Below are 18,011 nucleotides of genomic sequence, written 5' to 3'. Positions count from 1 at the left end.
TCGTTTTCATTAGTTTGTTTCGAAATGCGTGGACTTTCAGCAGAACAACGTCGAAAAATTGTGTACAAATGGTACACAGAACGCGGACTGTCACTGAGAAAAATAGCAAAAATGGAAGGAGTAAGTGAAAAAGCCATGCGAAATGCAATCAGGAAGTTCGGTGAGGATAACACCTTTGAGGATAAACCGAAAACTGGTTGAAAAAAAGGTCATGCTTACCCTTAGTTGGATAAACGTATACTGAAGGCGTTCGAGCAAAAGAAGGAGGTTTTAGTTCGGGATGTGGCCAAAAAAGTGGGCACTTCGAAGTCAAATGTTCTTCGTGCTAAACAACGTTTGAATCTTCGAACCTATAAGAAGCAGAAACAACCAAAACGTAGTCCGAAACAAGAAGCGATTCTTGCTGGAAATTTGAACTGCATAATCATGGACGACGAAACCCGATTACAAATCCTTGCCGGGACCACAATATTATACGGTGCGAGAAGGGCAAGTGTTAAACCAGTCCGAGACATCGATTGAAGTCGAAAAATTTGGTAAGAAAGCTGTGGTCTGGCAAGCAATTTGTAGCTGTGGTAAGATTCCGAAACCCTTCATCACCACTGCTTCAATGAACAGCGAAATATACATCAAGGAATGTTTACAAAAACGACTTCTACCCATGGTTCGAAGCCACAAGGATCCTGTTGTCTTCTGGCCAGATCAGGCTTCTTGCCACTACTCGAAATTAACGGTAGAATGGTATACTAACAAAAATGTCACTTTCGTCCCAAAAGACATAAATCCACCAAATTGCCCACAACTTCGACCAATTGAGGAATTTTGAAACGTGAGAATAATATTCTGTTGTTGTAGTCTAATATTATCAGTATGTCGAATAAAATTTGAATATCTATCACTTGTGAATTATTTACAACGAAATCAAAGTGCGTCCATACTTTCTGGGACAGTCTTTAAATTTTTACTACTCAATTTTTCAATACTAGGTGAACTTTATGAATTGCGCTCGTTACTATCTGATGTTTAGTTCAAAGTTTTCACGTTTCAACTATCGATTTCACCATTTATCATGGAAAAATATTTCTCACTATGTTATTTGTTTAGTCCGATAATGGAGCGAAACCAGGAGCGTATGTGATTTATTTACCAAACAGTATGTACTTTTCTCATCAGCTTACTTAACATTGCGATAAATATTGAAACGGTTAGCCATCACTATCGGTATTCTTTTCTTTTCTTATTTCTACGGAATCGATATCACAACGACAATTCAATTCTAACCATACTTTTTTCTCTTTATCGTTGCAGTTACTTCTGACATCTTACAGCACACGGTATGTTAGACACTAGTTGCTCATAATCGACATTTGGATATGGAGAAGCTAAGGGCGGCCAGGAAGATTGCCCCAGATGGCGGATGGGGTTGGGTGGCCACCTTTGGGGTGAGCTTGGTTAATGTAAGTACATATTTAAATTTCCGTGCAAAGTTTTCCTTTGTTCACATATTCACTAGCCTGGCTTGAGCTGCATTTTGCTTCACGATTGTTTTCATTTAACTTCTTCAGTTGGCCACGCGTTCGATCGAGCCTTCTTTTGGGTTGCTGTTTGGCGATTTGCTCCACGATTTACAGGTGGGGACCACTGGGGCGGCAATCATCATCAGTACCCTGGATGTGATGATGAACTTCTCCGGACTGTTTGTAGGTCCGCTTTTGAAGGAATTCTCTTACCGAAAGGTAGCCATCGCTGGAGCACTGCTTTGCTGGTTGGGGCTTGCGCTTACCTCACCCGCTACCAGCATGGCGCACATTTTGGCCACTTACAGTGTGATCAATGGTAGGTTTATTTGTTGCGTTGTCAAATTGGTTGGTATAATTTTAGTTACTATTATTACTATTACTATGTTATTCGTTTTGAGTTTTTTTTTAAGTTAAAACATCTTGTTTTCATTTGATTAGCATTTATTTTGTTGATAGTAATAATTTTTTTTTACTCTAGTTTTGTAAAATCTATTCCCTTCATCCAGAAACCAAGTGCTATTATTGACAACTGATAATCATTGCTTGGGAAACGGCATTAGCCTAAAGCATTCATTTTTTGCTATTTCAAAAATAGAATGCACTTGCAAGTTTAATAAAGGGAAGTCGTATCAAATACACACATGCACGAATAGAACCATTGCTGAAAGCAATAATTTTTAAATGCTGTCATCGAAATGTCAGATGAAGCTCAGTTGCTGTAGCTCAATAAGATATGTCTATTGATACAATTTTATTGCAGAGGTTATTGTGTAACTTTTTTCCATGGAACGTTTACAATCGTGCTTGAATATTTAATAGAACTTTCAACAGTAGTGAAATCAAACGATTCTAGTTCATGTTCTGTTTCAGGTATTGGCGTTGGTTTGGCCACCTCGGCTGCATTTGTAGCACTGAATCACTACTTCTCGAGAAAACGGGGCCAAGCGGTCGGTCTGTCAATGGCCGGTACCGCACTGGGAATGCTTATCATGCCTCAGTTGGTGCGCTACTTGTTGGAAGCGTACGATTTCCGGGGAGCTGTCCTGTTACTCAGCGGGCTGGCTTTACATGCTGCGGTTGGAGCTACTCTGCTGCAACCCATCAAGTGGCATCTGATAGAGGAGGAAGTTGATGTTGAAATGGTGGAATCACCACAGATGGGCATCATTTTGGAACAGGAAGACGATGGAGACAACGATAGTTTGCCGGAAATTAAAACGCTTTTGTTTCCCAGGAGAGATCGGAAAATGTCCGAGAATGCGTCGTCACCACAACCGAACGGGATGCCAAGGAGGCCAACGTTTCCACGGATAACGTCCAGTGCTAGTGTGCAGATTGGTGCACCTGGCATTGGAATGAGAACGCGACCGTCCTTCCCACGAATAACATCAACTGCTAGCATGAGTCTGGCATTGAGAAAAAGGCGCGAATCGGTGGTTTCGCAGCTTTCGACTTTAGATTTCACCGGCAGTGGAAGTTGTATGCATATTCATGTTGATGTAAGTAATCGGTAAACAGCAGAAACGGTTTTGTAAGCCCTGCTGCCAAAGCTTTTAAGCTTTGGAAGGTACCATTTCTCAAATCGAGATGGCGTCCCTTAATTCATTTATTATTTCTTTTAGACAGGCGATGCTGATGCTGAGGATGTTGATTACCAGATTATTCGACGGGTGAACACACATGTTGGAGTATCAACGATGAATTCGTTTGCTCGAATACCCAAAACTCCAAAACGGATCGAAACGGTTAAGTCCGAACTAGGTCTGGAGATGATAAAACCCAAGGTATCCTTCCTGCAAAGATTCACCGCGTTGATGGATGTCGGTTTGCTAAAGGACGTAATATATTTGAACATCCTATTTGGACTGTCAATTTTCTATGTTGCCGAAATGAATTTCAAAATGGTAACGCCATTTTTCTTGGCCAGCCTTGGATTCAACAAGAGCGAAGTGGCGTTCTTCCTATCTGTTTCGGCACTAACGGATATAGCAGCACGTGTAATTGTGCCCCCAATAGGAGACAAATTACGCATCCGGAAGCGGTTACTTTTTATGATTTCGTTAATTTTCGTTGCCATCACTAGATCGAGTAAGTATTATTTGTATTGAGCTGTACTATGATGGAAAATATTCCTTCATGTTTTTTTTATAGTCGTTGCTGAACAACGTGGTTATACAGAACTTATGGTTTGGCTTTCGATAACCGGATTTTTCCGCGGAATAGCTCTCGCTAACTTCACCCTCTGTGTGTCGGAGTATTCATCGCTGGAGAAACTTCCGGCGGCCTTTGGGTGGCACATGGTTGGGAAAGGATTATTTGTGATTGCCTTCGGTCCACTTATCGGAGCGATCCGTGACTGGACTGATAGTTTCCCAATTTGTATTCACTCGCAATCAGTGTGTATCTTTTTGTGTGTTTTTGCGTGGACGATCGAATTCGCGATCAAACGTTTTCGAGCGAAGAAAGTAGTTGAGGCGAACCCTAGCGTTGCGGCATAAGCTTAAATTGACTTCCTATGTTATTTTTCTGAGTGTGCAAAATTCTGTCCGTTTGATAAAATATTAAATCGTTCGCGAAACACTCAATACTGATAGGGATTTTAGACAAACTAACACATTTAGTAACTAATTTTCATATAGGTAATTATTTTTACCTTTATAGTGTAAGTAAGAGACTGCGATATATACATATTACAACAATATATAATAAGGATGCATGAATGCGATCGGCTTGCACTTAATTAATATGCTTTTAAACTTATAACAATGAGCTACAAGTTTTGTCGGTTAACTTTATTCCCATGATAATTGAAGATTTCAGTTTACATTTGAATGAGCCAATATTTTTATCACATACTTACTGTGCATATTAAAATGAGTATCATCAATAAGTATCACTCATATTATTACCCTTGTACTCATCTGTTAGTATTTTAACTATCGGTTCAGTATTACTCTAATGTATGTTGCTGTGGTAGGCACGTGCGAGTGTGTTTATATCTCCAGAACTCTTTACAATTAGAGTTTAGGCCTTATAAAAAATGAGGTGATGAAAGGATCACAACTGATTGTTGAAGAGCTCAGTGCGGTAAAGTAATTAGTAGTATAGAAAGCAGTTTTGCTTAGATCAAATTAACACGCAATGGAAAACATATGAGTAGGAGAATCTCATACATTCTCATTAATAGTGATCCGCAAATACATTGGAAAATGTTAGAGCAGATACTTGATATATAAAGGTGTTGTTTAGTTAACCTAATCATTCCGAAATACTCCCAAACCTACCTTCTACGAATCACATATTTGGTATGAACAAATCAACAATTGTTTGCTTGTAGTCTTCATTAGTACTAGTATCAATAGTTCTACCGTTACCCTGAATCTCCTACGTTTTACTTCATGAATCAAGAATAAGTTGTTCGTGATATAGGTGAGTTGCTATTAATCAAATCGAAATATTTCGATCAAATGCAACATTTTGTTTTTCGATAGAGTTACAAAAAAGAAAACATCGAGATAAAAAATAGATCAAATAAAAGTTGTGTGCGAAAAATAAAAAAATATCTATAAGCTTGGAAGTGTTGCACGACATTTTAATTAGTAGAAAAAACTACAAGGATCAGCCCCATGTGGTTGTTCTAGCCATTGATGTGGAACAAGGCAACCAAAATTTCTAATGATCTACATTCAAACAGTTGAATCAATCGTCACACTTTTGAATCCGCAATTGCACCAGAGTCTGCTTAGATTGATCTTGATTAGGAACATTGTTTGATTTGTATTTGTTTTATGTCGTTTTCGTTTTTAAACTGCATTCCACCGGTGCAGTGCTACATCATGGCATAAATAAACGAACAAAAATGATGAAAACATAAACAGTAACCCTTGACTACAATTAACAATTCCATTGCACAGAGCTACACCAAACTTTTGATGAGTGCTACACCAGTGGTATCGGTGCAGAAAAAGTGTAGCACTGGTGTAGTGCTATAGGTAAAAACGAACGGTTTCAGTGCAGCTTTCGCTACGCCGGTGTAGTGCAATTTAAAAACGAAAACGACATTACAGCCGACGAAATTACACCAATATCCCAAATGTATGAAATTATATCTTTGTACATACTTGCGATACGGATTTCGTTATTCAAGCTTTCCTTCAGTCTCCTGCTATGATGTCATGAAACAGTGGCCATCATCATTCTGCAAAAACCAAAACAATGAAGAAGAATTACTAACAAAAAATTGGATATTACAAACTACTTGTTTATTCAGTACCCTTTACCGCACTTCCTCGCAAATTATCGATCAGAATATCATCACTACGATAAGGAAATTAAGATTTTACTCGATTTGAAATGCTCGAATGTTGGTTAACCATACTCTGAGCGCTCTGATTGCCCACCAAATGACCCAGATGTTGGCTACGATAGCACTTGCTGCAGCGCCCTATCCTTGCCACCAGGCTGCTTTCCTTCGCCAAGCTTGTGTTCAAGTTTTGTATACAAGCACTTAATTTTATAGCGTTAAGTTTCTCTACCATTATTACCATTCTGCGATTTCGGTTGAAGCGATAAACTTTTTCTCATTATCAATGGAGTTCATCTTATATAAATTAGTAATTAATCTTAAGTATTCAAAATTTACCCTGGGGTAGTTGTCAATTTCTCAGGCGAAACGACATAACATGGAATTTCATCCGAGATTGCATGACACAAGATCTGATCTTACCATACCAATTAAAGCCTCAAGTCGTTTTATGGCACTTTTTGCCTTGCTGTCTAGCAACAACCAACCTCTAGCATGCTACGCGTAGGACTGAAACGTTAGCTATAATTTCGCTTCTATTTATAGATTCGCGTGCTTCCAATAGCTTCGCTTTTGCATCGATTGACCAATCAGAGCGATGCTTTCCCTTTGATAGTTCGCTTACTCCTTCAAAACCGTCGTCTATGGCAGGGAAATCCGGTATGTCGGAGTTTTTTAGCAGACAAAATAGGACACTGCTCGCTACTAATCAAAATTTTAATCATATATAATTGAAAATACGTGGCTTGATACATTCAAATCGAATCTTAGAAATATTTCCAATCAAATAATGAAATAATATTAATAATTGATACAAAATCGACTGAGCTGTAAGTGTTCAAAACCTGACCATACACAGATAAAAATATTTTGTGATTTTACATTTATTTTCATGCACATATTTGGAGCAGGCAATTGAATGGAAATTTATTTTACAAAACGAAGCGGTTTGTAAATATACAGTCTTGTTCAATGAAAAACTAAATAAATTTTAATGTAATTTTACATCAATCATGGTTTGAAATCAGATTTTCGTTTCAACTGATGTCTATTTCATAGTACTATCGGTTTACATGTCGTGTAAGTTTCATCTTTTCTTTCTGTGTATTTCTACGTGTATTTTTTCTTGAGTTTCTGATTTGCACCCCTATATAGAAAATAAAAATGTGTTCCACATCAAAAAAATTATTTCTCCTTTTTCCATATTCGATTTTATATTATCAATTTCTAGTAGAAATAATCTTTAGCAAATTTGAAGGGTGAAAATGTTGTTAAAAGTTCTTTCGATTCGGTCAAAATCTTAAACCTTCAATTGTAATCGTGGTTTTTGCGATGAAATATGAAGTTATTCGCTGAATGCACAAATCTGTCCTCTAAATAGTGAAATAATCTATACAGCTATTGAAATTCAAATAAATATTTTTAGAATACGAGAATCTATGAATGGTAGTTACACTGTATGGAAAAGTGTAATGTTCCATCCATTTCCTCAAACTCATTACTATTTTTGGCCAACCGCACGTAACGTTTTCATCCGTTTTACCGCTATTTTCATCATAATTCATATTGCTGGTTAGTTCCGTATCGTTGCGCATTCCGAAAGAAGCAGAAGAGCAAAATACGAATTATGTGGAGAAAAGTTAAATCACACGAAATCATTATTCCTGCTTGTTGTTAGAACGCTGAATTTTTCTACATAACATGGATAAATTTTTGGTAGATTATATGTAGATCGAAATTCGACTGAAACCCAAACAATATGAAAAAATTGGAAGAAACATTATAACAAAACTAGTGTGGACATAAAAACTATCGGTAATCTATCTTTCGGAATAAAGTTCAACTAAAAGTACGCATCATTAGGAAAAGGGGAATAAAACCGTTTGAATCGTTTATTGTTATAATCGGGTTTTATCGTTCTATCTAGTAGTTTTATCGTTATATCTTCTATTTAGGATTAATGTTCTTTATAATATTGTGCATAAATTTTGGTAGATTACATTCTAACTGCTTCGGGAATGTGGATCAAAATTTTACTAAGAATTCTACAAATGAAAAAAAGGGTAAAACGGTATAATGTGCTTTGTGCGGTCATTCAAACTTTTTTTTTGTCTTAAAACTATTTATAGCCTTCAGCAGGTATTTTGATATTATGATACATAAATAAATTTGAAAGCAATAGTAAAAACGCAACTAGCGGTAATATGAGGATGATAGCATTAGTTTGATAAACAGCATCATGCCTCCGAAAATGTCGTTTTTGATCTATTTGTTCCCACTGTGCGTTGTATAAGTTGGAAAAATCACCATTTCTTCAAATTTTGGCTCGATACATTTTCATTCCGACTAGTATAACAGTGTAACAATGCGTTACTAATATTACTCATAATATCCTGTATATTACTAGGGAAACAGAATAGATTGTTCGGGCGTATATTCGCGTATCCTTAAAATCAAAACACCCTGTAGTTCCGGAACCGTAATTCGGATCTGGATAAAAATCAATTGTAGTGTTTGGCACGATACCTTTCACTTAAGTTTTTACCTTTCTGATATAGAAAAGCTATGCAATCGCTGTGAAAACCTAACTCTATAACCGAGGTCCTGATGGCCGAGTGTCATAAACCATTTGACTCAGCTCGTCGAGATCACAATATATCTGTGTGTGTACGTGACAAATAATGTCACTCATTTTGCTCAGAGATGGCTGAACCGATTTTCACAAACTCAGTTTCAAATAAAAAGTCTTATGATCCCTTAGACTGCTATTAAATTTTATCCAATGCACCAAAAAAAAGGGAAAAAAGTTACACATGTTTCTCAGAGATGGCTGAACCAGATTTCATAAACTTAAATTCAAATGAAAGGTCTTATATTTCCATACAATCTTCCTGAATTTCATTGGGATCACATTTTCGGTTCCGAAATGACAAGGAAATATATGTAAATTTATGAAAATATGCGCACTCAACTGCTCGGAAATTTCTTAACGGATTTGCACAAACTATGAAAGAAAAAAAAGGTTTTGAAATTCTTAAAAAAGTCCCCAAAAAATTGATCTAGATCCGTCTTTCGGTTCCGGTACTACAGTGAGATTAGTGAAAATTTTTAATTTCACAAGCAATGGCAAAACGAGGTGCACATTTTTAAAAACTTACTGCACACTTAAAACCATTTCTTGAGCTCGGCATAATAAAATGCCGAAACTGATCAGCAACACGTAAATTTGCTGATCGGTTATCAATACGCATGTTTCTGAACTTCGTTAAATGCATTCACTGATATTTCGTTAAATGCTTTACATTGCGAAATTTGGCATAATTGCTTGCTGAATTTATCAGTAAACAACAGATATACCGACATCAGCAGAGACGTTTGCCGAGATTTCGCAATATGCCCTAGCTGTTGCCGAGATTCAGCACGACAGCTGTCATTTATTGCCGCGTTACATTTTCGCGCGATTATTTTCTGATGAAATTCTCTAGTGAAAAAATGGATAATTTTCGAAGAAGCGTGGAACCACTTGCAAGTAAAAATATTGAATGAATATAGTGACATGTTTCGCTTTATAAAAAGTAACTTCATCAGAGCACTCGCGATTATAAGGGAAAAACACCCAACACGGGGCTCAAAGCGTCCTCGAGACAAAACTTTGGGGGATATGCGAAAAAATAACCCAATGCATGGAATAATTCAATAGATCAAAGTAAGTTTATTTGAACAATACCCGCGTATATGCATAATTAAATATTGAATATTTTTGTAAGCCAAAAATTATGTCTGAGGAATTTGACGAAGGAGACTGCTCATTAGTTTGGAGAGATGTAATAATTCCCATCGGACCGGAAATACTGTCAGCATTTAAAACTCTTTGCATGGTTTGTACAGTATTCGGTATCAAATGCGAGCCTTCCGACAAACTTTTTTTAAATTTTTTTCTATGCTACATGTTTTTAGGTAGAGGCTTTAAGCACTACTGGCAACAAATCTGTAAGCCTCCTTTAAGTGCTAATAAAATGAATTTTTGATCCTGAATGGCGTGTTTATAATGTTGAGAAATTACGAACAAAATTAATTGACTAGATTTTTAATTACTGATGATTCGGTAATTTTTTTTTCATTTTTCGTTTTATTGGATTGTCGAATATTCAGTGAACGTTTCACTGAGCAAACAGTAAATGGCGATATTTGACGTTTGACAACTTTGAGGGTGCCGAGACGCTCAGTAATTTTATTTTTGCCGAGATGATTGCTGATTACTCGGCTGTGCGAATCTCGACATTTTTTGCCGAGACTCAGCTAAAAAAATTAAGTGTGTGCTAAATTCATCTAATTCGCAGATCTTGTTTGTTAGTGAATATATAAAACTACTGTGGGACTACTAGTCCCCGGCTTCCACTTCCGAAAGCACCGATAATAGTGAAGAAAACTCTGTTCGCAGTGTGCAGTGTTCAATTTTGTACAGCGAGCAGGGTTACCACATTTAAATCTATATTTTTCAGGTGAAAAATAAGTAAATTTGTAAGTCTTTTATTCAATTTGTACCTATTTGTTAGTATTATCTCAAAATCATTGTAACGATGTTTTCTATAAAAGTACACTTATTGCCTTTTTCATATAGAAAGTTTATACAATCACTTGAAAAATTAACTAGTGAAAATTGGCCCGGAGGGCTAAGTGTTCTATATCATTCGACACAGTTCATCAAGCTGAGTAATGCCTCTGTGTGTGCATGTATGTGTGTGAGTATGTGTCAAATAATGTCACTCATACAATAAAAAATCTTATAGGTCCATAGGATTCTATGAATTTCATCATGCTTTCATAGGGGAAAGTGTGTTTAAAATTGCACACCGTCCTTTAGAGCGACTATGCCAAATTCTTCTAGATTTGGCTCAAAACTTATTTAATTTGCAGGCTATGTTAGTTACTTACTAAACGGACTTCGGTTATACTGGCTCTCAGTTCCCGGTTCCAGAAGTACCGGATAATAGTGGTCAAAAACTCTAAAACGAGATTCACTCAATTTTCTCAGAGATGATTTTATCGATTTTCACAAACTTATAGTATGTTCACATTAGCGCTGATATCAAGTGATATACGGATATACTTGATATCCGATGATATCATGTGCGATATCACTTGATATCCCATACAATTTGATGTCAACGCGTATTTTCATTTTGGCATGATATCCGGGATATCATGTACGATATCATGTCGAGTTGTCAAAAATCGCAACTAGCAACACGGATAACATTGAACGCACTCATTTATGAACGTCACTTTGAGAGTGACAATAAACAATCATTATGATTTCGAATTTTCAACGAATACTGGCGTTCGGAGACCATAAAATGCAAGACTTCAATTATTGATTCAATTTTAATAGAGAAAGGTAATATTATTGATCTTATTTCTAATGAGAACATTCAATATAACAACTTGATTGTCAAACGATATCATTTCGATCATATGTGAACACTTCGACATGATATGCATATCATCTCGGTATATCAAGTGATATCAGCGCTAATGTGAACATGGTATTAGGCTCAAATGAAAGTTCCTATAGTCTCATGGGTTGCTGTTTAACTTCATCCAGGTCCAACTTTCGGATCCAGAATTATAGGGTAAAGTGTGTTTAATCATTTAGTACGACGATGTAAAGTAAAGAAAAATCTTTATTAACTTAACATAATTATTTACAAATTGAAAAGATGTTAGTTCATACCCAATGAAATACCCCTCTTAGTTTATTCAAGATTGAAAAAATAATTCTTGACAGAATCTTCTAGTGATATTTTTAGAAATATAAGTTTTTGAAATATAAGTAATATGACGGCTTGAAATTTTAAACACTCCTGTAATTCAGGAACCGGAAGTTGAATTCCGATAAATTTCAAGAATCTCATATGGGACCTTATTGTAAGGCTCTTTGTTTGTAAAAATTGGTTGGGCCATCTCGAAGAAAAGTGAGTGAGATCTTTTTTGTAGCTTTTAACAGCTATTTTCGATATTTATGAATCGAATTTTGGGGACCGGCTTAGCCGGAAATGGTTTATATGGCCATCTACTGACAATGACTTCCGATTGAAATTGTTTTAAGCTCAGTTTTGAATTTATTACGTGTTTTGCTTCGCTACTTTAATAGATGGTATAAAATTTTTAACGCTCTTCATATTGTAGTTCTGAAACCGAGTTCAAATGAAATTCAGAAACACGTAATGAATCCTTAGAACCATTCATTTCATCAAAGCCTAAGAAAATCGGTCAAGCTATCAATTTTTCTTTCGATCCTGTGACGATTTTGAATCATTCTGGATTCGACATAAAGTTTGAAAGGTCAACAGGTCAAAAGCTTAGAAGTATGATCAACAAGTCGCGTAAAATGAACTTACCAACAGAAAAAAAAAATCACTTCCTTCATTGCTCGCATCGCGATTCCCATTCGATAGCGTACCGAAAAAAACATCTTCGAGAATAATTGAATCGTACAGGAAATTACCTTTTCCCAACTGATACTCCTCGTCGCAACTACGAGCAATCGTCGTACAAAAATCATTCCCGCTGAAGCAATGAGGAACAATGCATTTCCGCGGGGGTTGTCGAAGTGGAGCACTTTTCATTTAAGCTCTGTAATTACCGTACAACCTGATGCAGCGTGCGGACCGCGATAACTCGATGAACCTGTTTCTCACGGTGGATCATGCGTTCTCGGGATTTGCCAGTTTTCGGTTGTAGCAGTCCGAAAATGCGAAAAAAGGTACAGAAGAGCCACGCGAAACGATATCGGTAAGTCACGATCTTTCCGCAGGCAGCCGCCGCAGCAGCAGTTCAATCCGGTGATCTCCACCCGGACTCCCAGCGCATGAGGGAGATCAGAGGGCACATAAATTACAGGCGAATAACCAAACAAATTAAGATGGAGAGCCGGACTGGGTGTTTGGGAGCAGACGTGAGTCGAACTATAGTCGGGTTTTGTTGGAGAAATTGGATCAGACGAAAAAACGAGCGTAAATCCGAGGCTCCGGAGGCGACAAGTCGGAATACGCGCATAAATCACATCGCACGATCAGTGGGGAGAGTGAAATTGACAAAGGACGAGAGGAGGAGATGAACGGCCGCAAGCTGTCTGGACGCGTTCCATCACCGGCGAATCAACTTGGCTTAGTTGTTGCAAAGCAGTGGTGCAAGCTATTTGAGAGCTCGTTAATCTAAATTTCATATTATTGATTTTACGTTTTACGAAAACTAAATAAAAAGGAACGTTCGAAGTAGTTTTAAACATGGTTACTGTTGGAAAGATTTCCGTTAAATCTGGGGACCCTGGTTGAGACGCGAGCCACGGTGAAGTACCGATCTTCGTTGGAGTGGATAAATTTGCCGCCAAAATGTTGCTGCCGGGGAAGTTAGATCTTTCTCCCTTTTTAGAGCCCAGAGAAACGCAGAAGGTGGAATTAAGGATTCATCATCGCCTTGTTTGGTGTTTAGATATGCCAAGCTGGTGCCGGTCAGTCACGCCTCATTCTGGATTGCTGCTCCGTATATCAGAGAAAGCTTTGCGAATTTGCTTTAATTTGTCGTTTGCGGGAATCTCCAGATATATTCCGGGTATCTAAATCTACAAATGCGAAATAAGAAAACGAACACGGAACGTGAATGTTGAGAACTTCGAGATCAAGGCTTACCGGATGCGTATATCATTTTCGATCTGTACTCTAACTCAAACCTGAATGGTACTTACTTCTTGGCAGGGTTTTATTTCATGATGTGGAAGTGAATTGAAATTAATTCAGATTTATTTTTTCGCTCCAGTTGTAAGTTCGGGACAACAGAAAAGTTGTGGAATTACGTTTCGGTGCAGCGTAACGAAATGAAACATCGGGATGAATTGTCACTGCAAGGGGAGTTTGTCGGCTTCGTTCAAATGCACAAAGGAGCCAACAAAACCACTGGAGGGTTTTACTTCTTTTTATATCGGTCTTGACCATAACTCTTTTGGCTTCTCAAGGCGAGATCATCTTTGCTGTTATTTTCCTGTTCCTCCTTTGTCATTTCCTTTTAGCGATCTTGTGTTCCGAATTTTCTACTATTATGCACGCAGACTCCCCCACCGATTGGCATTGACCGTGGATGATGATTTTTCAAGTTTACGAGCGGTCAGTGCTGTGGATGAGCATTATATGATTCTCAAGCATAATGTAATATAGTTTTGAATGGTGAAGTGCACCGTAGACTAATGAAGTGTTCCTCGTTTTTGTTTATGCTTCCTTTCTGGATTGTTTGGGCCAGTGAGCATGTTATGTTGCCCTAAATTCGATGATGTTGTATATTGCATGAGGGGTAAATTAGAGATGCAGGTTGTGGTAATGTTAATATTTTCGTTTTTTTTAAACATTCTTTTAGCACAGGTAACAACGAATGTTGATAGTATATTGATAACTTTTATAATTACATTACATGATACAAAAGCATATTCAGCAGCTTGAATTTTATTTTGAAGATGTTTAATAAAACTAGCACAGAAATAAACAAAGCGAATACAAACCTTTTCCGTTTTATATATTAAAACAGCTTAAAGTTATATTTTTCAATAATTTTATTCGACGTAACTCTACATCCTGAAAGCTATACGATAGTTTTTGTAATAAAATTTAATATCTTCGAAAATGCCCTCATCCGGCGAGATTTGGGATCATGTTTTTGTCCATGAATTCTGCGTCACTGGTATTATTGGAAGCATCATAGAGGTATTTCCCCGTTATTTTTGCTATTTTTGTACTTATTAATCTATTGGAAGTACAGTAAAGTGGAATCACAATATTTTACCAAGAACAAACAATCCTGTAATGGTGTGGATATTGAACTGATTTCTGTTGTTTACATTTCTAAAATTCACTCTGGGGAAACAAAAATTTCAATTCCAAAATCACCTGGAATAAAATTCTAGTAAGGTATAAGCAAATTCTCCGCACTCGAATAGGCACCATTTACTGTCAAACATTAAATTGTTATTTCAAGTTTGTCGTTTTGGTTGATAGATGTCGCTAGCAGTATGTGTACATTCCAATGATTTGGCGTACATATCTTTTTCTCTGTTGACATCAACCTGAACAATACGCTAGTCCTATTCCGTCAAAATAATATCGACAGTTGTTCACCACAGTGAACATATCGAGTTTCGTTCTAAGTAAATCGCAATTGCAGTGCATTATTTGTCAGGGTTTTTTTTTATAATGGCCAATAAGCCCACTGTCCTTCTCCGCTTTGAAGAGAAACTGCATGTAAACTATTACAAATAGAATATTAATTTTAGCACCAGACGAAAGAGACAACTTTTCTGTTTCGTTAAGGGGGCAAGACTCCTGGCAAGCGTATGAGTAATGTCAACAGTGTGTGCGTAAAACAAATTTCGGCGCTTCTAATCAATAAACGTTCCATATGGTTGAAAAATAAACCAATCAGTTCATTCTGCCCAAAATTGCAATTCAAGAAAAGCGATAATCTTAGTCTAAAACTCTTCCGTTTTCCTTAAAACTGCTCGACAAAAATTATTTTCGTCAGCCTACTTCCACTAACACATTTGGTTAGCAACAAACACATTCTTATGTGGATTTCCTCTTGCAGAAATTATTGCGATATAAAGATTTACGTACCTTCTATAAGTAAACCCACAGAATAGGAACCTTTAATTTAACACGCGAAAGGCAATGGACATGGAATGTTGTCGTAAAACTATTAATTTTTCCGAAAAACTGCTTTGGTAACAGAAAATATTTAGTTTTGTTTATTTTGTGTAGTGCAATCTAATGCAAATACATTGAAGCAGTGTTGCTAACTTTTTTATTTGGGAATAAAAATCTACATTTATAAAATGTAAGCAATTTTCCATCAAACGTTGGTGAAAAATTGATCCAAACTGATATTTCATTCAAAAAGTCAGGCTTAACATTCATTTGAGAACAAATTATTGTTAAAATAGATGGTTTGAAACTCAATCGTGCAAGCCACTTTGATAAACTGGTAGCACTGCATATAAGAATACATAGATCTAGGACATACGTACCAAATAAAATGTACGTAATACACAAATTACACAAACCTCTTGATCCTTAATGTTATGACTAACTCTCAGCAAGGTTTCTTCAGATTACTTCTTCAAAGTGAATGTCCATACGTGGCTTATTGGTTGTTATAAAAAAATATGTTCTAATCCTCCTAATGGTGTAATTATACCTTACTCATATTCTCATAAGTATTATTTCAAAAAAGTTTGAATTGAATATTGAATAAAAACAAGAATGAAATAAGCTACGTTTTTGGAGCTTTTGACCCCTATTTACGAACTTCCGAAGCCGGGAATTGAAAACTGATATAGCCGAAAACGGTTCTTTTGGCCAACAATTTACATGAATTACAATTTAAAACCTGTTTTGAGTCAAATTTGGAAGAATTTTTCCGTGTTTTGCATCGTGAGTTAGAAATTTTAAATACACTTCACCCTTTAACTCCGGAGCCGAAGGTTGGATCCAGAATAATATTCAATGGCAGTCTATGAAATCACAAGACGTTCCATTTGAGCCTGAGTTTGCGTAAATCGGTTCAGGCTTCTCGGAGAAAATAAAGTGAGCTACATGTTTGGAGTTTTTGACAACTACTTCCTATACACCCAAGCCTCCATTTATAAAATTTTTATTTTTACAAAGTATTCGTTTTACGTAACTCTTTTTACAAACCAAATTCTAAATAACGTAATATTTTTTTACCATGTAAATTCTAAAAACGTAAACTATTTTTTCGAACCTACTTTGTGGAAAAGGGTTTTTGTAAAATTTGAACATATGTGCTATGGCAATATTCTAATGCTGTATTTTTGAAACTGATATGACGAATAGTAACCGAAAGACTATATTTTAACTCGACTCAGAATCCTAGATGGCGACTTTCGGATTATTGATACTCCTTGAAACCGTTTACAGTATAAGTATTCTCGAATCGGATTTAATGAGAAAATGTTTGCTCCGGAATTATACATATGATTGGGGTTTTCCATATTCATTACATTTTTTACGAAGTAAATCCCAAATAACGTAAACTTTTTCACGAACTAATTCGATTCAGGGGCCCCCGTTTAGTTCGTAAATGGAGATTTAGGTTCCGAAACCAGGAACAAAAACTGGCATAACCGAATTCGATTCTTTTGGCCAGCAACTATCATTAACAACAATTTGAAATAGTTCTGAACCAAATTTACAAATAAAATCCGTATTTTACATGGCCACTGAAAACAACGGTTTGTAATTTTAAATACACTTCAACCTGCAATTCCCCAGTTCGCTTTCACATCTCATCCAAGTCAGTCGATGAAACAAAACCGCTTACGTTCGGGACGAAAGAAACCAAGTACAGTATTGTGTAGTGAACAATAGAACGATCTCGAAATGAGTGAACCAAACGAACAAAAGCTACTGCCGCTACGAAAGAGTACAATTCTGTATAAAATGTTCATTTCGACCTAAGCAACAAAGAGAGATTCTCTTTGTTCACTTTCTCTTTCGATTATTGCGAAATATTTCAGCTTATTTCGGTACTTTTTGCAGTGCGGATACGAAGATGATAGCTTTAGTTATTATTACCGGTAAATAATTGTAGAGAAGGTTTGCTAAGAGTACCGTAATAATCGAAAGAGAAAGTAAGCAAAGAGAATCTCTCATTGTTACTCAGGTCGAAACGAACATTTTATACAGAATTATTGTTGACATCAGGCAGTGCAAAACAGGAATGTCAGGTTCACAGATTAATCTGTGTTTCACAGATTTTCAACTTTCTGCATAGATTTAAAAAATGGCACAGATTTTCACAGATTCCTGAAAATGATCGCAGATTTTAACTGATTCTGAAATTTGAAATCGATCACAGTTTAGCCAAAAAAAAAGTACAGAGCGGTGTTGGTTGTGAGACCTTTTTTTGCTCACCTCTGCTATTATGGTACGGGAAACGTGCAGAGATTTTCACAGACCGGTTTTTGGCATGATGAAAGATTTTTAGAAAAATGACCTGGCATCCCTGGTGCGAAATTCGACCTTCGGTACGAGAACTTGAAGTTTTGCTTAAGGAGCAAATGCTTACTTCAATGCAACAAGACAAGTAATGTTCACATCCAGTTTTATAAAGAGTTGGATGCA

The 18,011-nt window shown here is 36.6% G+C and overlaps 1 protein-coding gene across 2 annotated transcripts in view; it reads left to right on the top strand.

Annotated features, from left to right (window-relative positions):
* The window catches only part of LOC131425284 (uncharacterized), a 52,793-nt gene extending 48,036 nt beyond the window's left edge, over positions 1 to 4,757 (top strand). For both annotated transcript variants that reach the window (XM_058587043.1, XM_058587042.1), the window contains 5 exons: positions 1,309 to 1,457; positions 1,566 to 1,836; positions 2,391 to 3,019; positions 3,143 to 3,608; positions 3,672 to 4,757. In XM_058587043.1, coding sequence (XP_058443026.1) covers positions 1,374 to 1,457; positions 1,566 to 1,836; positions 2,391 to 3,019; positions 3,143 to 3,608; positions 3,672 to 4,018 — 1,797 coding nt within the window. In that variant the 5' untranslated portion in view covers positions 1,309 to 1,373 and the 3' untranslated portion in view covers positions 4,019 to 4,757. The remainder of the gene's footprint in view (positions 1 to 1,308; positions 1,458 to 1,565; positions 1,837 to 2,390; positions 3,020 to 3,142; positions 3,609 to 3,671) is intronic.
* The last annotated feature ends 13,254 nt before the right edge of the window (positions 4,758 to 18,011 follow it).

The sequence above is a fragment of the Malaya genurostris genome, chromosome 1, assembly GCF_030247185.1.
Source record: "Malaya genurostris strain Urasoe2022 chromosome 1, Malgen_1.1, whole genome shotgun sequence".
NCBI lineage: Eukaryota > Metazoa > Arthropoda > Insecta > Diptera > Culicidae > Malaya > Malaya genurostris.
This window is presented reverse-complemented; position numbering and strand designations above follow the sequence as displayed.